The 20,637-nt window shown below is 48.6% G+C and overlaps 1 protein-coding gene across 1 annotated transcript; it reads right to left on the reverse strand.

Annotated features, from left to right (window-relative positions):
- Positions 1 to 1,008: 1,008 nt before the first annotated feature.
- On the reverse strand, positions 1,009 to 17,950 carry LOC116519750 (inositol-trisphosphate 3-kinase B-like). The gene is made up of 8 exons (XM_032233761.1): positions 17,863 to 17,950; positions 14,425 to 14,900; positions 6,844 to 6,928; positions 6,392 to 6,605; positions 4,727 to 4,931; positions 3,898 to 3,999; positions 2,058 to 2,129; positions 1,009 to 1,526 (listed from the first exon to the last, which is right to left on the reverse strand). The coding sequence occupies exons 2-8, from the start codon at positions 14,797 to 14,799 to the stop codon at positions 1,287 to 1,289; spliced, it is 1,293 nt and encodes a 430-aa protein (XP_032089652.1). The 5' UTR covers positions 14,800 to 14,900; positions 17,863 to 17,950; the 3' UTR covers positions 1,009 to 1,286.
- Positions 17,951 to 20,637: the final 2,687 nt, after the last annotated feature.

Consider the following 20,637-nt stretch of genomic DNA (forward strand, 5'->3'; position numbering starts at 1 on the left):
CCTCCAAGGTAATCTCCAACTGTTATTCTGTAAGGGTCTCCTGCTTGAGCAAGGGGGCTGGACTAGAAGACCTCCAAGGTCCCTTCCAACTCTGTTATTCTGACCCCACTGCATTCAAAGCTCACATCCCCCCTCCCCCAGCCAAGGTTTGCACACGGGCTTTGCAACCCCCCCCCCCCTAAGCTTGATCTCCTCTGAACCCTCTGCTGTCTTGGGAGGAAATGAGGCAATCTCCCCCCCCTCCCTGCCCCGTCTCTGCCACCCAGCCCACAAAGGATCCGAGCCCCTAGCCCAGCAGACCCTACCCATCTTTGCAAGGAGCAACCACCGTTAGCTTTGGATTTGCAAAGGGCCAGTGTTGCTTGGCCTTGTGAAGGCAGCTCTGGCTTCCTGCAACGAAGCCCCTTCCTCCTTTTCTCCCCAGGCTGCCTATCCTGCCCCCCCCCCCTTTTTATTTTTCTCTCCCTGGCTCCCAGCCTCCCACGCACCGGCTCTCCTTAAGGGAGGCTTCCGTCTCTCTGGCAACTTCACACACTGGAGGCTGGCAAAGCTGCAGGAGGGACCGGGAAAAAAGCAAACCCAGTTCCTTTAGCCAACTGGCCCCAGAATGAGCGCTGGGAAGGGGGACGGGGAGAGCCACCCGGTCCCTGCCCGCCCCCCTTTGCAAAGGGAGGCCGGAATCCGGGCAGAAAAAAAGGCCCATTCAGTACCCACTTTGACCCACAATCCTTTCCCCGAATTCTTTTTTTACCACGAGGACTAGAGACTTGGCTTTTTGGCAACACAGCAACTCCCAAAATAGAGCGTTGAATTAAAAGGCTGTGGCGGGACGGGGACTTCCCTGTGGCCAGAGTGGAATTTGTGCAAAAGTTTCCCAAGTTTTTTTGGGTCTCGGGAGGGGCGGGGGGGGGGGTTTGCGTTGCAGAGAATAAAGACTGGAATGAGAGACCCCTTTGGAGAGCAATTGGGGGGGGGGGATGGAGGGAGCAGGAAAAGGAATTCGAAGGCTGGAGAAGAAATGCCGTTGCATTCATTAGCCACAAACTTCTGGCGTTGTGTTTCTGGTGTGTTTGCAACCCGCTGGAGGGCCATGGCTTGCTTTTCGGCAAGATCTGCAAGGGGTCCCAGCTCCCTCCGCCGTTTGGCCAGGCAGCTCTTCCAGGAGGCTCCCAGCTGCCCCCTCCTCAAGCAGCACAGCTGCCTTGCCCAGCAATGTTGCCCGCCCGATTGCGCAGGGTCCTTTCCCGCCGCTCTTAGCTGTGTCCCGGGGGGGGGGGGGCACAGGCTCACGAGGGCCCCGGCACAGGCTCCTGACTCTGCTCAGCTCTGGCCAGAGTTGCCCGGATGGTGTGGGTCAAGTGCTGCAGGCCGATCAGGTAGCCGTCCTCGTGGCTTCCGGGGGTCCAGGCCACATCATGGCGAAGGTTGGCGTGGGCTGGTGCTGGGAGAGTCTTGCCGAAGTCAATCATCCAGATGCTGGCATGGCCTTTCTGATCATGGAGGAAGAGCAGCGAGCTCCCAATCACCTGGGAAGGAGGGAGCAAGGTGGGTAAAAGAGGGGAGGGAGGGAGGGAGGGAGGGAGGAAAAGGGAGGGAGAGAAAGGAGGAAGAAGGGAGGGAGATGGATGGATGGATGGATGAAGGGAGATGGAAAGGAAAGATAGTTGAAAGGGGAAGGGAGATTGGTGGGAGGGAGGGAGAGAAGGAAGGAAGGCAAAAGGAAGGAAGAAGGATGGGAGATGGATGGATGGGAGAGGGAAAGGGAAGAGAGGTTAGAAGGAAGGGAGATTGGTGGGAAGGAGGGAAGGAAGGAAGGAGGTTGGAAAAAGGAAGGGAGATGGAAGGATTGGGAAAAAGAAGGGACGGAGGAAGGAAGATGGAAGGAAGGAGAGAAAGAGGGAAGGAGAGAGAGAAGGTGAAGGGAAAGGAAAGACGGTCAAATAAATATTTTTCATAGTTTGGGTGGTGGGATGACAGTTTGGTCTCACCCCCCTCTTTGAGAGCTGAGAAGCGCTGGGCTTTCCTCCTTTTCGGGGGAGGGAGTCCTAGCAAATCACCTCGTGCCTCTTGAAGAAGTTGGACTCGTCCAGGGCTTGGCGTAAACTCTCCAGGCGTGCCAAGTAGGTTTTCTGCAAATCAAGGACAATATTAAAAGAGGAAGAGTTGGGGAGCACTGTCTTAGCCCCCCCCCCCCCATCCCCAAATAAACCTGTATCTTAGCACTTATATACTACTTTCCAGCCCTCTCTAAGCAGTCTACAGAGTCATCTTATTTGCCCCAAACAATCTGGGTCCTAATTTTAATCCCTCGGAAGGATGGAAGGCTGAGTCAACCTTGAGACGGTCAGGATCGAACCGCTGGCGGTGGGCAGAGTTAGCGTGAAACACTGCATTCTAACCACTGCACCACTGCGTGCTTCAGTGTTTCTCAAGCTTGGTCACTTTAAGATGGGTGGACTTCAACTCCCAGAATTCTCTAGCCAGCTTTGCTGGGAGTTGAAGTCCACTATGATTTAAATGTCAGGGTTCCGATGGATGCCCTAATTAACTCATGAGCCTTGAGCCAAGTTTCAAAAGAAATCCAGTTATTATTTAGGAGCAACATGTCAGCAACTATCCGAGTGAAGTCAACTCTGCCGCACGTGATTGACGGCTCAACTATGCTGTAAAAAACATGTCTTATCAGGTCGGCTCCCGTAATCCGAGATCCAACCAGGGGTGAAATCCAGCAGGTTCTGACAGGTTCTGGAGAACCGGTAGTGGAAATTTTGAGTAATTCGGAGAACGGGCAAATGCCAACTCTGGCTGGCCCGAGAGTGGGAGGGAAGTGCCCCCAAGCCACGCCCACAGAACTACTAGTAAAAAAAATTGAATTTCACCACTGGATCCAACTATGAGAAAGTTATGTGTGAATGTGCTCAACTGCTCCATCAGTTCTCCCCCCCGTCCTGCCCATGGCAACTTGAGAGCGAATGCTTTACGCGTTGACATTAAGGAGGACTAGGGGGTGACATGACAGTTGTGTCCTAGTATTTGAGGGGCTGCCACAAAGAAGAGGAGGGGGTCAACTTTATTTTCCAAAGCACCAGAAGGCAGGACAAGAAGCAACGGATGGAAACTAACCAAGGAGAGAAGAAAACTTGTTGGGGTCTCCAACCTTGGCAACTTTACAACGTGTGGACTTCAACTCCCAGAATTCCTCATGCCTGGCTGGAGAATTCTGGGAGTTAACATCCACACCTCTTAAAGCATTGAAGGTTGAAAAACACTGATCTACACCATTTTTTAACCCCAATCCAATGATGGAGGTAGTGCTTGGTGCAGGTGATTGTTAATCATGGCTGGCTGAGGGATTCTGGGAGTTGAAGTCCACTCGTCGTAAAGTTGCCAAGGTTGGAGACGCCTGTCCTAGACCAAGCCAAGTCCAAAACCATCAGGGAATTCTTGAAAATCTGGGATTCAGCCATCACCAGGCAAAAGAGAGGAACAATGTTTGCACACCATTAAAAAAAACGCCATCAAAAGCCCCAAAGGAAACAAAACAGCCAACAACAAACCCCCAGATAAGCAGAGATTAAAACCAGACAAACAATCCTCACGTCAAGGAATTATCAACTTAGACCAACAAGCTAACACCCTAAACAAGGAGTAACCAACGCTTGTCTGAAAACAGAGAGTGAACATCACCTCCTTCCTACACTGATGACGCCACCTAGACGGGTAATGAAACATCTGCAAGAAAACAACCAAAATCAGGGCACATCACAGACACCCCCCCCCAAAAAAAATCAAATCTGCCCCACAACGTTTTAGCTCAGCCACTGCTCCAAAGCGTGGTCCCACTTTTCAGCTAAGGACGCTGCTTCCTCCTCCCACTTTCCTCGGTCAAGAGCTCACCAACACATCCACGCGATTCTTCACGAATTGCAAGAAGATCCCCATAATTTGATCCTCGCTCCGTGTCTGTTTGAAATCCCGCTGCACGGTTCCCCCCTCGATCTGCAGGGAGAGAGAGAGAGAGAGAAAAGAGAGAGAGAGAGAGAGAGAAAAAGAGAGAGAGAGAAATAGGAACGGCACTTAAGACTTATATATACTGCTTCGCCGTCTCTAAGCGGTTTATAGGGTCAGCCTCTTGCCTCGAACAATCTGGGTCCCCGTTTTACTGACTTTGGAAGGACGGAAGGCTGAGACAACCTTGAGCCGGTCAGGATTGAACTGTTGGCAGGAGGCAGAGTCAGCCTGCAATACTGTACACTAACGACTGAGAAGGAAGGAAGGAAGGAAGGGCAATAGCATTTATATATCGCTTCACAGTGCTTTTGCAGCACTCTCTAAGCGGGTTATAGGGTCAGCCTCTTGCCCCGAACAATCTGGGTCCTCGTTTTACCAACTTTGAAAGGACGGAAGGCTGAATCAACTTTGAGCCGGTCAGGATCGAAGTGCTGGCAAGGGGCAGCCTGCAATACTGCAATCTAACCACTGTACCACCATGACCCGCCCTTCTTTTCCACTTAGCCCATAGACTTATATCCCGCTTCACAATGCTTTACAGCGCTTACAGTTGGGGGCCTATTTGCCCCCAACAATCCGGGTCCTCATTTTATCCACCTCGGAAGGGCGGAAGGCTGAGTCAACCTTGAGCCGGTCAGAATCAAACTGCTGGCAGTTGGCAGAGTCAGCTTGCAATTCTGCATTCTGACCACATGGGGCACTTTTGGCCACGTACCGTAACCCCTTCGATCCGGAAGCCCAGAGAGGTGCTGGAGCTGGAATTTTCCCTCCACTGCATGTAACGGGGCTTGGTGACGGCCCCTTGGCTGTGCTCGTCCGGGGTGGGGGCCCAGGGGTCAATCTTCACCATCTTCTGGTAGAGGTCTCGCCGGGGGGCTGACCGGGGCGGACCCTTGCCCGCTTCATCCTCCAGGTACGTTCTGGGCAACCGGGAGGAAAGGAAAATATTGATGAGTTGGGACTGTCGCTCCCGTTCACTCAAGAATAAAGGTGGTCCTCGACTTACGACAACACACCTGCCCCAACATTTGTTGTTAAATGAAACACTGTTCGAGGTTTGCCCCGTTCTACGACCTTCCTTGCCGCAGTTCTTAAGTGAATCACTGCAGCGGGTAAAGTTAGTAGCACGGCCGTTAAGGGGATCTGGCTACCCCCTTGATTTTGTTTGTCAATCACGTGTGATCACGTATGACCTTGAGACACAGCAACATATGTCATAAGTATGCCAAGCGTCTGAAGTTTGATCACATGACCATGGGGTTGCTGCAAAGGCCGTCAGGTTGAAAAACGGTCATAACTCACTTTTTTCATTGCCGTTGTAGCTTTGAACCAACACTAAATAAAAGGTTAGAAGTCTTGCGGCCCACCAGCTGCCAGCAGAGCTGGCGGCAGACTCGGACGATGTGGAGGTTTGGGAGGAACTTGGGCCAGCTCTGGAATCTGGCGAAGGCTTTGTGTTGGACGCAGAGATCGAGCCAGAGCCGTCCGACATTTCCCAGCTGCCTTTGGGGGCGGGGATAAGTGGGGAGGAAGAACAGATGGGGCCTATTCCAGATGAACCTATGTGCAGAGCAGTTAGGAGAGGAGGACAACGGAGGACAAGAAGCCAGCTCGGGAAGCAAGGCATCGTGGATGCTGAATGTGCCCCTCTCTGGCTGGGGAATAAACAGAAAGAAAGGGGAGTGGTGGTCGTAGGAGACAACAGTTCGTATTTCTGAAGATTTTGCTCATTGTGTTTCGTACATCAAAGACTGCTCGCCAGAACTTAATTTGCAGCCTTTCGGCTGCCCGGCATGGCAATTATCGCAAGGAACTGATAAGGTCTGTCCTGCAGTTAACTCCTTAAAGGAGTTAACTTTATGGTGGGTGATTGCAATTAATTCACAAGAGGTCAATAAAGAGGGGTTCAAAGTGCCAAAAAGGGAGCAGCCGCAGTGTCCTGGAGTCAAGTCATTCTCTCCTTTGACTATCAAAATCAATGGGGAAGCCAGATTCACTTAACAACGGGTAACTCATTCAACAGTGGCGGTGATTCACTTAATGACTGTGGCAAGGAAGCACGTAAAAATGGGGCGAAACTCGCTTCACAACTGTGACACTCAGCAACAGATGATTAGGGCTCGATTGTGGTCATATGTCAAGGACGAATCTCCCTCCGTCTCTTTTTACGGCCAGATAGGCTAGGAAGTAAGTTTTTCTTTTTCCTCCGTCCTTTGTGCAGCTGAGGGATTCCCACTCTCTTATCCAATCATTCTCCAGGGATCCTTTCTTATTGCAAGATCGTTTGGATCCAGGAAGATTTGGAAGAGGAAGATTTGTAATTGAAAGATGGCCCCAATCCAACTCTCCCCGCCAGCCCTGCGAGGAAGGCCGCTCTGACCTGGTGCCCATTTTGCAGTCCATGATGCTGGGATGCTGAAGTCCGCGGAGAAGGTCGTCCATCTGGATGTAGCGTTCGCCGCCCACCTCCGCCACCCCATGGTAGGCGGGCACAAAAGGGCGCAGGACGTCCGTCATCAGCTCGGACAGACAGGCCTCCTCTACGGCGCTGAACTTCTTCAGGATCTGGCCCCCTTCGCTGGGCTTGAAGTTGCCTGGAAGGGGAATGGAGGAGAACATCTGGAGGTCAGCAGCCACATCGGTCTCCTCTACCAATGCTGACTGGGGAATTCTGGGAGTTGAAGTCCACCCATCTTAAACATGCTGGCTGGGGAATTCTGGGACTTGTATTCTACCCCTCTTAAAGTTGCCCAAGTGGATTTGGCCTTGGCTCCTGATCCCCCTCCCCAGACCATCCCCTGGGCACCCCAGACATCCTCGTGCAATTCATACCTTCGTGTCCGGCCAGCTGCACCCAGGAGCTGCGCCGTCGCAAAGACCAATGAACCATGGTGAAAAAGGTCTTCCAGGATTTTGTCTAGAGGGAAGCCAGGAAATGGGTAGTTGAGAAAGTGAAAACTGACCAAGGAGAGGCTCAACCTGAAGAACCATCAACCCATGGAAGAGAAGTTGCCTTTGGAAGTTGTGGGAGCTTCAACCCTGGAGGCTTTCAAGAAAAGACTGGACTGCCATCTGTCAGAGATGGTGCAGGGTCTCCTGCTTGAGCAGGGGGGTGGACTAGAAGACCTCCAATGTCCCTTCCAGCTCTATTGTGATTGTTAATGGATTGGTAACAGTCAGAAGTGAAGGCCAGCTGCCCAAAATGTAACCAAGTAATTGTGCCGGTGGGTATTAATGGGGCTATCAGAACTTCAAACTGGGATGTAAGCTCTGAGGTGGTCTGTCATAATTCTGAATGTTTGTCCGAGCGACAAGGAGTAAGTTGAGGACTAGAATGCTGACCAGACACCCTAATCCCAATAGCAGCAACATGGGACCCTCCTCACCTCCAAGTGCTCAAGTGATTAAGGCACCAGATTACAAAGCAGGAGATGGTGAATTCTAGTCCTGCTTTAGCAATGAAAGCCAGCTGGGTGACTTTGGGTCAATCACCAGGAGACAGGGAGTTCTAGTCCCACCTTAGGCATGAAAACCAGCTAGGTGACCTTGGGCCAATCACTAGGAGGCAGGGAGTTCTAGTCCTAGATGTGAAAAACTGGCTGGGTGATTTTGGGATGGCAAAGGGCCTCCTGCTTTGGGTAGGGGGTTGGACTAGAGGACCTCCAAGGTCCCTTTCAACCTTATGATTCTCTGATCCTAAGAAGGCCAGTTCCTCCCTCCCTCCCTCTCCCCACTCTATCTCTCTGTCTGTCTCTCAGTCTTTCTCTGTCTCTCTGTCTTGGTCTTTCTGTCCCTCTGTCTGTCTCTGTCTCTCTGTCTTTCTCTGTCTCCCTCTCTCTCTCTGTCTCGCTCTCCCTCTCTCTCTCTCTCTCTGTCTCTCTCTCAGCCCTTCCCTCCTCGCAGGGTTGTTGTGATGGGCGGTGGGGATAGGAGGAAGAAGGGGCCTTGGATATGTTCTCCCCCTTGACTTATTTGGCAAAATAACAAAGGCAGGAAACACATAAATAAGGAAATAAACAGAGAGACAAAAAAAGCCACGGTCTTAAGCTCAAATAAAACAAGGAACTGCTTGTGTAAATGAGGACATTCCTAAATATTCGCCATCTGGGTTATGCATTAGAGTTGCAACCCTCCCAAGGATGCGCAAAGCATGTGCAGAAACAGCCCAGGGATCATTGTCAACACAACGCTGGGCACAACTGCCAGGCTTCCCCAACGGAGGAGGAAGTCGCAACCGACAAGCGTCACCCCCAGCAGGAAATCTCAGCCCGGCTTGGCCCAGATGCCTCCTCCTCCTCCTCCCCCTCCCCCTCCTCCTGCACAGCCGAGCTGGGAGGGCCAGCCACCCTTCAGCAGCTCCGTCACGCTAGCAATGCGCGACCAAAGCCACCCGAAAAACCCACAGCCGGCACAGCCACACCTGACAACCACAAGCTCACGGAACTCCCCCTGCGGTCTGTGCAAAAGGTTCAGCTGCATGCATGCACCCCAGGGCTGCCCTACATCCGGAGCGAGGCGTGGGACCCGACACGTGGTTCAGGTGCCATGGGGCTGGCTCTCTCGGCTCGCTCTGTTGTGGCAACGTGGCAGCTGGGCATCCCAGTTTTGGAAAGAGTGCAGAGAAGAGCAACAGAGACGATAAAAGGCCTGGACACATGAAGAACGGTTGCAGGAACTGGGTATGTCCAGTTTAATGAAGAGAAGGACCAGAGGAGACATGATAGCAGTCTTCCAGTATCTCAGGGGCTGCCCCAAAGAAGAGGGAGTCAAGCTATTCTCCAGGGCACCTGAGGGTAGAACAAGAAGCAATGGGTGGAAACTAATCAAGGAGAGAAGCAGCCTAAAACTAAGGAGAAATTTCCTGACAGTGAGAACAATTAATCAATGGAACAACTTGCCTCCAGAAGTTGTGAATGTCCCAACACTGGAGGTTTTTAAGAAGATGCTGGATAACCCTTTGTCTGAAGTGGTGTAGGGTTTCCTGCCTAAGCAGGGGGTTGGACTAGAAGACCTCCAAGGTCCCTTCCAACTCTGTTCATCTGTAATCCTGCTTGAGCAGGGGGTTGGACTAGAAGACCTCCAAAGCCGCTTCCAGCTCGAGCCTGGTTCTCAGTTGATTCGACTGTGGGATGCTGCAAACAGTCGTAAGTGCCATCTGCCAGAAATGGCCTGGGGTGTCCTGCTTGAGCAGGGGGTTGGACTGGATGCCCTCCAAGGTCCCTTCCAATGCTGTTATTCTATTCTATCCTATAACCAGTAGAACGGCTTCCCTCCAGAAGCGGTGGGTGCTCCATCACTGGAGGCTTTTAAGAAAAGGCTGGGCAGCTACCTCTCCGGAATGCTATAGGGCACTGTTTCTCAACCTTGGCGACTTTAAGTCCTGTGGACTTCAACTCCCAGAATCCCCCAGCCAGCTGTGCTTAAAGTCGCCAAGGTTGAGAAGCATTGCTATAGGGTCTCCTGCTTGAGCAGGGGGTTGGACTAGAGGACCTCCAAGGGTCCCTTCCAGCTCTATTCCGATTAATTGAATTTGCTATGCATCTTCTGGGAACTGCAAAAACACAGGGTGTTAATGCATCCTCCACCCAGAATCAACCAAGCTGAGTGATGTACGCTCCCCCCCGACCCCGCTCCCCCCAGCCTGATGGGCCAAGGGTCAGAATCTTAAAACCTGTCTGGTTCTGTACCCCAAATGATGAGTATCAAACAGGACAGTGACGAAAGCACTTCATTGACTCCACAGTTTTCTTCACCGTCATCTTAAAACCGCCCACCGGGAGGTTTCCCCGATGTTTCACACCATCCGACCCGTAAAAACACAGCGCTTAGTCAAACAAATAAAAGTTTTGCTCTCAAAAGGCCTCGGTGTCACTGTGTAGTTGTTATTTCACAAAAAAAACAACCAACAGTTGTGTAACCCCCATTTCCGACCCAGGAAAGAGCTTTTCAGTCGAAGGCGGAAAGGTCTAAAAAGGCAAGAAACTGGTTTTTGAAAAAGGAAAAAAAACAACCACCACAAAGCTGCTCTTCTTCTTCTTCTTCTTCTTCTTCTTCTTCTTCTTCTTCTTCTTCTTCTTTCTTCTTCTTCTTCTTCTTTCTTCTTCTTCTCTTCTTCTTCTTTTTCTCTTCTTCCTCTTCTTCTTCTTCTTCTTCTCCTCCTCCTCCTCCAATTCTTCTTCTCCTTCTCCTCCTTGTATTCTTCTCCTCCTCCTCCTCCAATTCTCCTCCTCCTCCTCCAATTCGTCTCCTCCTCCTCCTCCTTGTATTCTTCTTCTTCTCCTCCTCCTCCGCCAATTCTTCTCCTTCTCCTCCCCTCCTCCCTCCTCCTCCTTCCAATTCTTCTTCTCCTTCTCCTCCTTGTATTCTTCTCCTCCTCCTCCTCCAATTCTCCTCCTCCTCCTCCAATTCTTCTCCTCCTCCTCCTCCTTGTATTCTTCTTCTTCTCCTCCTCCTCCGCCAATTCTTCTCCTTCTCCTCCTCCTCCTCCTCCTCCTCCTCCAATTCTCCTCCTCCTCCTCCTCGTATTCTTCTCCTCCTCCTCCTCCTTCTCCTCCAGTTTTCTCCTCCTCCTCCTCCTCCTCCTCCTCCTCCTCCTCCTCCTCCAATTCTTCTCCTCCTCCTCCTCGTATTCTTCTTCTTCTTCTCCTTCTCCTCCAATTCTCCTCCTCCTCCTCATATTCTTCTTCTTCTCCTCCTCCTCCTACTCCAATTCTTCTTCTTCTCCTCCTCCTCCTCCTCCTCCTCCAATTCTCCTCCTCCTTCTCCTCCTCCTCGTATTCTTCTTCTTCTTCTTCTCCTTCTCCTCCAATTCTCCTCCTCTTCCTCCTCCTCATATTCTTCTTCTCCTCCTCCTCCTACTCCAATTCTTCTTCTTCTTCTTCTTCTCCTCCTCCTCCTCCTCCTCTCCTCCTCCAATTCTTTTTTTTCTTTGTTCTTTTCTTCTCCTTCTCCAACTCCAATTCTTCTTCTTCTTCTTCTTCTTTAAAAAGGGGGGGGGTTGAGAACCTTCTGTCTTTTACTAAAATTAGTTGTTAATGTTAAGGGACTTCTCAACTTCTGATGGTTGGAATTTTTTTAAAAAATGCAACGGGAGGTTTAATCCTTTAATTTGGACACTTGAATGTTTGATGTAGGGGGCAAAGATGGTTTTTCCCCCAATTAATACAGGTAGTCCTCAGTTTAAAATTATTTGTTTAGTGAGCGAAGCTACAACCTGTCTCACAAAATGAAATTCAAGGTAAAGTCAAGCCTTACATTTACACAAATCTGACCAATTGTGGTGTCATACATCAAGGACTCCCCATGTATGCAGGAGGTTACAGGCAGTCCTCGACTTATGATGGTCCATTTAGTGACCGTCACGACGGCTCTGAAAAATGTGACTTTTGAGCGACTTTCAGAGTTACAAACTTTGCAGCCATTGCCATGGTCCTGTGATCAAAATTCAGGTGCTTTTATTTCATTTGCGGTTATTTATCCGTATTTGGGGAGCAATGAGCAGCTTGAAAATGGGTGGACTTCAACTCCCGGAATTCCTCAGATGCTTGGCAACTGCTCCGTACTTATGACTATTCCCGTGTCCTAAGTGATCCCCTTTCTGTGACCTTCTGACAAGCAAAGTAAGTGGGGAAGCCAGATTCGTTTAACAATCAGGTTGCTAACTCTTCCAGGGGAATGATTCGCTGAACAATGGCAGTGAGAAAAGTTGTAAAATGGGCCAAAACTCACTTAACAACCGTCTCGCTGAACAACAGAAATTTTGGGCTCCATTGTGGCCATAAGTTGATGATTACCTGTATATCATCATCTTTTAATGACCCCATAATCCCGGGGTGGAGCCTGGGCAACTGAATAAAGCTAGCACAGTGTTTTATTGGCCAGATGCCCTTCCCTGTTGCCGATGCGGAGTTTTGTTTCAGCCGATGTATTCTCATTGTGCCCAGAGAGAGAAATAACTGCCTCTACCTAGGATTGAACTCACAGTCTCCTGATTACCTGTATATGCAGAAGGATATTTGCCAGTCTACCTGGGAAGTGGGCAAAAGAGAGGAGAGGAGTGGGATTTTAAAGAATTAATGTGGTTGTTATTGAAAACCTTAACAAAACCCATCCAAAATATCAAACTTCCTCATTTTCTCAAAAGCAAAACTTCTAACTCAGCTTCCAGAAGACCTCTCCAATTGGTAGGGTATTTATGTCCCATAATCCCCATCCTGCATGATTGGGGATGAGGGACACTGGTGCAAATAGCCCCCCCCCCCATTCTGGGGGAGGGGTGTGTATCCCAAATCCCAATTTTAAACCTCAGTTCATTTATTCACTTTTGCACAGCTGATAATGTCATTTATTTTTTTAAAAAAATTAGCATTTGTTTTTGCTAATTTTGCAAAAATCCAGCGCTGCTATTTTTGCAAACAAATATCTTGGAAATCCCAGCATTGCATTTCCTTCCTATTTTAACTTGCCACTCTTCACCATGCGTGAAAGTTGTGCTTCCAGGGGGAAAAAAGTTTCTTACACAAACGAAAAACTGACTGGAAAGTTTTCATTTAAATCTTTGTTGTGTGCAGTGTTATTATCCAAAGAAAAATTACTTTGATCTAATTTGGGGTGGTTTTAATCCAGATTTTGGGGAGCAATGCACGGGTTTAAGGGAAACCAGGGTTGGGTTTTTGAAAAGGAGGGATTTAATTTAAGTTTCCCCTAGCTAAGCCAATGTTTCTCAACCTTTGAACTCCCAGAATTCCTCAGTCAGGGAATAGCTGGGGCATTCTAGGAGTGTGCGTGCACAATTGCATTAGGGGATAGCGGTTGTGCAGGCTATCACATATGCACAAGTGTGCTTTCGGCGTGCAAAGTCAAAAAGGTTGGCCCTCATTGGGTTATGTGGACATATCCACATCCTGTTTTCTAACATTATCATCTAATGTAAACCTATTTTTGTTTTAGTTTTACGTTTGGCTAACATCAAGCAAGAGCGTTCAAGCTTAAAATGCAAACAGCCAAAACAAACAAACTTAGATTAAACCTTCATACGATGCCTTGGCCGGATGTCAAAGAGCCTCCCTTGCAGATTTAGCCCAGTTTTCCATGAATTCCCTGCTTCGGGAGGGGAAACAGAAATGCACAGATCAATCTGTAGGCTGATCTGCGTCAATAAATCACTTACATGTATCCTCGACTTGCGACCGTTCGTTTTAGCGACTGTTCGAAGTCACCACGGCACTGAAAAAACGGACTTTCTGTGCCCTAAGTGGGACCGATTTTCACACTTTATGGCACAGTAACCCCATCCACCTGCAATCAAAATCCAGACTCTTGCCAACTGACTTGTATTTATGACGGTCGCAGTCGTCCCCGGGGTCATGTGATCCCTCTTTGGCGACCTTCTGAGAAGCACAGTCAAGGGGGGGGGAACCAGATTCACTTAACAACACAGTTTGATTCATTGAGCAACGGCGGTGACTCACTTAGCAACGGTGGCAAGCAACCATTGTAAAACAATCTCCTTTTCCCCACTCTCTGACAAGCAATGGGAAAAACCAGATTCACTTAACAACCAGGTTGCTAATTGAATAACTTCAGTGGTTCACTTAACAATGGTGGCAAACCAATTCGTAAAACGATCCTCTTCTCCAAGCTTAAGTCAACTGGGGAAACCAGATTCACTTAACAACTGTGTGATTCATTTAACAACCGCACCGATTCACAAAGCTGGCTGGAGAATTCTGGGAGTTGAAGTCCACAGGTCTTAAAAGTTGCCAAAGTTGGATCTGTTCTGAGCGAGGCTTCCCGAGAGCCTGGAGCAAACTCCTCGTCCCAACAAAAACCCCTTTTATTCATTTCCTGTGAATTCTGCTCCTTCACCTCCAGCAAAGTCTTTCAAGGGAGGATTTACGGTCACAGACCTTATCTGGCTTGGAGAGCTGCCAGGCCGATCTCTGCAGAACTTGGCCAGGAGTCTCGGAGAGTCACGAACCAATTAAGCGAACTCCTACAAACTCCACTCCCCTTTTGCTCCCCTTTTATTCCCTCTGGGAGGGGCCATTCATCATCCACCTGTGGCCTTCCTCCCAAGTCGACCCCTGTTCTTTAGCACTTCCCTTCGTCTGGCAGCTCTGCGCATGCGCACACTGGGAACAGGCTCCAGCTGTTCTTCTGCCTCACTGATGTCTGACTCTGAAGGCAGCTGATAACGGTTGAATGGCCCTGGCCCCCTCTCTGCCTCCGACACAGAGGCCTCACTAGAGCCTTCCCCAAATTCCAGGACTGGCCCAGGTTCCTCCCCAACCTCCTCACTGTCTGAATCTGCTTCCGGCTCTGCTGGTGAGCCACAACAGGATCCCTCTGCTTTTAAAGAAAGACCCCCGCACATGCCAGCTCTGGCCCTACACACACACACACACGTCTCACCTTCCTCAGCACCCGTTTCTTCGCAGTGCCCGTCCTTCCTTCGACGTCACTGAAGACGTCGTCCGACTCCTGGGATGAGCTGGCCAGCGATGAGCAGGTGGAGGAGCCTGAGATGGACCGGTCGGAAAGCAGCCCGGGGGCTTGGCTGACGCAGGAAGGAGATGGAACGGGGGCCACCCCAGAGGTCATCTGGCCCAGAGGGCAGGGCGGGGACTCCCGGCATGTCTGCAAGCCGTTGCTGGAAAAGGCCCCCCGGGACAGCTCAGCCCCTCCCTCGGTGGCCCTGGCTGGGTCGGATGGGGGCTCGGCCACCTCCCACCTCTCGGGCTCCGTGGGCTGAACGAAAGATCCCGAGGAGGCTGGGATCCAGGCCATGAGGACTGCGAAGGACGGACCACCAGTTCTCCGGCCTGGGTTCTCGTGCGGCTGCAGTGGCCCTCGGTGCTCCCGGTTCAAATCTCACCAGGGTTGGTTGTCTACAGAGGGAAACCCAAAGAGAGCACAAAAGCATCAGCAGATCTAACAGACTAACGGAATGAGCTGGAAGGGACCTTGGAGGTCTTCTAGTCCAACCCCCTGCTCAAGTAGAAGTCCCTAGACCATTTCAATCAGTCAGTCAATCAGTCAGTCAATCAATTAGTCAATCAATCAGTCCATCAGTCAATCAATCAAACAGAATAGAGCTGGAAGGGAGCCTGGAGGTCATCTAATCCAACCCTGTACTCAAGCAGGAAACCCTACACCATTTCAATCAGAATAGAGCTGGAAGGGACCTTGGAAGTCTTCTAGTCCTACTCAAGCAGGAGACCCTAGACCCTTTCAATCAGTCAGTCAGTCAGTCAGTCAATCAATCAATCAATCTACCAGTCAATCAATCAGTCAATCTGTCAGTCAATCAGTCCGTCAATTAGTGAGTCAGTTAGTCAATCAATCAATCCATCAGTTAGTCAAGCAAGCAGAATAGAGCTGGAAGGGTGCTTGGAGGTCTTCTAGTCCAACCTCCTACGCAAGCAGGAGACCTAGACTCTTTCAATCAATCAATCAATCAATCAGTCGGTCAGTCAGTCAGTCAGTCAGTCAATCAAACAATTAGTGGGTCAGTCAATCAATCAACCAGTCAGTCAATCAATCAATCAATCAATCTACCAGTCAATCAATCAGTCAATCTGTCAGTCAATCAGTTAATCTGTCAGTCAGTCAATCAATCAATTAGTGGGTCAGTCAATCCATCAGTTAGTCAAGCAAGCAGAATAGAGCTGGAAGGGTGCTTGGAGGTCTTCTAGTCCAACCTCCTACTCAAACAGGAGACCTAAACTCTCAATCAATCAGCCAATCAATCAGTCAGTCAGTCAGTCAGTCAGTCAAGCAAACATAATAGAGCTGGAAGGGACCTTGGAGGTCTTCTAGTCCAGCCCCTTGCTCAACGAGGAGACCCTAGAGTCTGGGGAGGGCGAAAAACGGGCCCCAAAGCCCCTCCGGAAGCTAGAAATGGATCATTTCCGAACTTCCGGTTGACCCAGTTGGGCCTGTTTTTTGCCCTCCCCAGGTTCCGGAGGCTTTCTTGAAGCCTGAGGAGGGCGAAAACAGCCGGCCCTCCGGAAGGCCAAAAATCAGCTGCAGCTGACAGCTCATGTGCCAGTAGATATGGCTCCTATAGTGTGCCATAAGTTCGCCATCATGGGTATAGGGTCCCCTGCTTGGCTGGGGGGTTGGACTAGATGACCTACAAGGTCCCTTCCATCTCTGTTATTCCATTATTATTCTGTTATTCAGAGGTTGTGGGAGCTTCATCCCTGGAAGCTTTCAAGAAGAGACTGGATTCCCATCTGTCAGAAATGGTGTAGGGGCTCCTGCTTGAGCAGGGGGTTGGACTAGATGACCCACAAGGTCCCTTCCAGCTCTGTCAATCTGTTGAACTCTTTCTCTAAAATTGCTTTTAACCTCACCAAAACAAGCCAAGAAACATCTCCCCCCCACCCACCCCTCCAAAGCTTCATTTTATCTGATCCATCTATGGTCCTGGAATTTAAGGAACTTGAAAAATATTGCATTTTAAGATTGCTGGAAGGAAGACGAAGCAAAAAATAAAAACCCAGAAGTCTTAAGTGGCAGATTTATCCACCCCTGGACAAAATCTGCAATTTTGCAATTTGCGAAAAAGAGGGAAAAAAACAGAATTTAAGAAAAGCCTCTTCTTAAACCGTGTGGTTAGTTTGCAAAAGGTCCTCCCGGACTCCAGATTCCCTCCCTCCCCCAGTGGTATTTATTTAAAAACTCTGCTTCCTGTCCCGGCTCTGCCAGGGATGTAATTAATTGAGGAATGATTATTCAAACAATGGCAACAAGAATGCCACCGAAACCTTCGGCTCCAATGACCTGAAAGAGCTCGAAAATGCAAAAAAATAAATAAATAAATAAAAAACCGGTTAAAAGGAAGCCAGGATTGCTTGAGCAAAGGGCCTGGACTAGAAGTCCTCCAAGGTCCCTTCCAACTGTCATTCTGTAAGGGTCTCCTGCTTGAGCAAATGGGCTGGACTAGATGACCTCCAAGATCCCTTCCAATTCTGTTATTCTATAAGGATCTTCTGCTTGATCAAAGGGGCTGGACTAGAAGACCTTCGAGGTCCCTTCCAAAACTCTTATTCTGTAAGGATCTCCTGCTTGAGCAAAGGGGCTGGACTAGGTGATCTCCAAGGTCCCTTCCAACTCTGTTATTCTGTAAGGATCTCCTGCTTGAGCAAGGGAGCCGGACTAGAAGACCTCCAAGGCCCCTCCCACCTCTGTTATTCTGTAAGGGTCTCTGCTTGAGCAAAGGGGCTGGACTAGATGACCTCCAAGGTCTCTTCCAATTCTGTTATTCTGTAAGGATCTCCTGCTGGATCAAGGGGGATGGACTAGAAGACCTCCAAGGTCCCTTTCTTAGCTCTGTTCTGACTCTACTCGTCGATTCGAAGACCCAGGAGCTGGTTTCTTACAACCCAACGGGTGCGAATCAGTTGTGTGTTGTTGTTGGTGTGTGTGTGTGTGTGGGGGGGGTTTCTATGGGTTTCGGGAGCTTCAGTTTGGCATCCAACCGTAGTGTAACAAGGAGGGGGATGCACTCTGCCCATGCCCAGAGGAACTCTCTTCTTGGCCACCAGCACAGAGATTCCTTTCCTTTGGAAAGCTGCATCCCAAACTGGGATGGGTGGGTGGGAGGAGACCCCTCCCCTGCTTTCCGACCTCCCCCGCTCCCTTACTGTCAAGCTTCTGGGCGACCCGTATGTGTCCAGACGCGTCTCCCTCGACGCGTGTCTTCCTACTTCGCGTGCAAAGAGCCGTTGCATGAGGAAACCCCCCCAATCTATTTCAGCACCCCCTCCCTGCAAAAAGAGCCCCCAAACCCTTGTCCCCCCCCTTCCCCCTACCCCCCCCCAAGCTCCCTCCTCAATTCCTCACCTGCAAAAGACGCCGCTACGGAGGAGTCCTCCCCTACCCGCGTCTCCGGCTTTCAAGAGCACGTCAGAAAGGCGGGGAGAAAACCCGTGCAGAGAGAAAGGGAGGGGAGGGGGGCGAGGGCGTCGGAGGAAGGAGGACCCACTAGGAAAGGCTGGTCTCTGGCTGCCCTCTGCTGGCCGATGGCGGCACTGCAGCCCTTCTCCGCCAACCCAGACTAGAAGCTGGGGAAGCCTCTCAGATGGAGAAGCGATACGTCTTCCAAGAAAAAAAAACACCCGGATGGTGTGACAATTGAGCATTGAAATATGGAATAATCATATTATTTTATTGAATAATAATATTTATCTAAAAACAACCATGTATATTACATAAGTTTGATTAATGCAACAACAACAACAACAATAATAATAATAATCAGCTGCTGTAAAAAAATCGCCCAGACTGATTATAAATTGCGGCACAATTCAGTAGCACAAATGATCCATTGGAATTTGTGCAAAAATTATAATATTAAAACAGCAACAAACTGGTGGGAACATCAGCCTGAAAAAGTCACAGAAAATCAGATGGTCAAGATCTTGTGGGATTTCCGTATACAAACGGACAAAATACTGGCGCATAATACACCAGACATCACACTGGTTGAGAAAAATAAGGTCACAATCAAAGACATCGCAATACCAGGTGATAGCAGGGTCGCCGAGAAGGAACATGAAAAAATCGCAAGATACCAGGACTTAAAAATCGAAATTCAACGACTATGGCACAAACCAGCAGTGGTAATTCCAGTGGTAATTGGCACACTGGGTGCTATTCCAAAAGCACTGGAATTACATTTAAAACAGTTAAAAATTGACAAAATCACCATCAGTCAAATGCAAAAAGCCGCACTGCTTGGATCTGCACGCATATTACGAAAATACCTTACGAAGTCCTAGGCCCCTGAGTGGGGCCCGACTAGTAACCAATGCCAAATCCGGCGAAACAACTGGCCGCTGTGATACAATTGTATATTATTATTATTACCATTGGAATTACCACTGCAGGTTTGTGCCATAGTCGTTGAATTTCGATTTTTAAGTCCTGGTATCTTGCGATTTTTTCATGTTCCTTCTCGGCGACCCTGCTATCACCTGGTATTGCGATGTCTATGATTGTGACCTTATTTTTCTCAACCAGTGTGATGTCTGGTGTATTATGCGCCAGTATTTTGTCCGTTTGTATACGGAAATCCCACAAGATCTTGACCATCTGATTTTCGGTGACTTTTTCAGGCTGATGTTCCCACCAGTTTGTTGCTGTTTTGATATTATAATTTTTGCACAAATTCCAATGGATCATTTGTGCTACTGAATTGTGCCGCAATTTATAATCAGTCTGCGAGATTTTTTTACAGCAGCTGAGTATGTGATCAACAGTTTCATCAGCTTCTTTGCAAAGTCTGCATTTGGCATCATCAGAGGATTTTTCGATTTTGGCCTTAATGGCATTTGTGCGGATAGCTTGTTCTTGCGCAGCCAGGATTAGTGACTCTGTTTCTTTCTTTAATGTACCTGTTTTTAACCATAACCAAGTTTGTTCCCTGTCCACTTTATCTTTTATTTTTTCCAGAAATTGACCATGCAGTGCTTTGTTCTGCCAACTCTCCATTCTTGATTTTATCACATCTTTTCTGTATTCTTGTTTCGTCTGTTGGGCCTTCAGTAGATTTTTGTTCTTTACTTCGATTAATAGATGTTCTTGACTTTCTTTTAAATAATCAGCCAGTGCATGTTTTTCTTCTTCAACTGTTTGCTTCACTTGTAATAATCCTCTGCCACCTGATTTTCGGGGCAGGTACAGTCTATCAGTATCACCACGTGGATGTAAACTGTAGTGCATTGTCATTAGTTTCCTGGTTTTTCGGTCCAAAATGTCCAAATCAGCTTGTGTCCAGTTAACTATACCAGCTGTGTATCTTATAACTGGTATTGCCCAGGTATTTATGGCCTTGATTGTATTTCCACCATTCAATTTAGATTTTAAAATTTTCCTAACTCTGTTGGTGTACTCTCGCCTGACAATAGTTTTTACTTCTCCATGCTTGATGTTATCCAACTGCAGAATGCCTAAGTATTTGTAGGCTTCATTTTCTTTGCATTTAATTAATTGGCCATTGGGCATTTCAATTCCCTCACATGCAGTGATTTTGCCCCTTTTTATGGATACAGTGGCGCATTTTTCCATGCCAAACTGCATTGAAATATCGGTGCTGAATACTCGGACTGTGTTTGTCAATGATTGGATTTCTATTTCTGACTTTCCATAGAGTTTCAAATCATCCATATATAGTAAATGTGAATTTTTTTCAGCTTCTTTGGCTGTTTGGTAGCCTAATTTCATTTTTTTAAAGATTACTGATAGTGGGATCATTGCGATGATGAAGAGAAGAGGTGAAAGTGAATCACCCTGGAAAATTCCTCGCTTGATATTAACCATTCCGTAGATCTCATTCCCTACTGCCAACTCAGTTCTCCATTGTTTCATCGCCTTTTCAGTAAAGGATGTAATATTTTTGCTAATGCCAGTTGTTTCTAAGCATTTTATGATCCAACTATGTGGCAGTGAGTCAAATGCCTTTTTGTAATCAATCCAGGCCATATTCAAGTTTGTTTTTCTGTTCTTACAATTTTCTAATATCATTTTATCAATTAGAAGCTGATCTTTTGTGCCCCTGCTCCTTCTTTTGTTGCCTTTTTGCTCTACTGGCAAGATGTTGTTTGTTTCCAAATAATC

This window comes from Thamnophis elegans, chromosome 17 (assembly GCF_009769535.1).
Source record: "Thamnophis elegans isolate rThaEle1 chromosome 17, rThaEle1.pri, whole genome shotgun sequence".
Taxonomy (NCBI): Eukaryota; Metazoa; Chordata; class Lepidosauria; order Squamata; family Colubridae; genus Thamnophis; species Thamnophis elegans.

What these genes read in the sequence shown, in the direction of transcription:
- LOC116519750 (XM_032233761.1), bottom strand. Translation starts at nt 14,799, where the DNA reads ATGGCCTGGATCCCAGCCTCCTCGGGATCTTTCGTTCAGCCCACGGAG. An exon ending in GACTGCAAAATGGGCACCAG is followed by an intron (nt 4,932 to 6,391) that starts GTCAGAGCGGCC and finishes CCGGTTGCCCAG; the next exon opens with AACGTACCTGGAGGATGAAG. An exon ending in AGAATCGCGTGGATGTGTTG is followed by an intron (nt 2,130 to 3,897) that starts GTGAGCTCTTGA and finishes CTTGATTTGCAG; the next exon opens with AAAACCTACTTGGCACGCCT.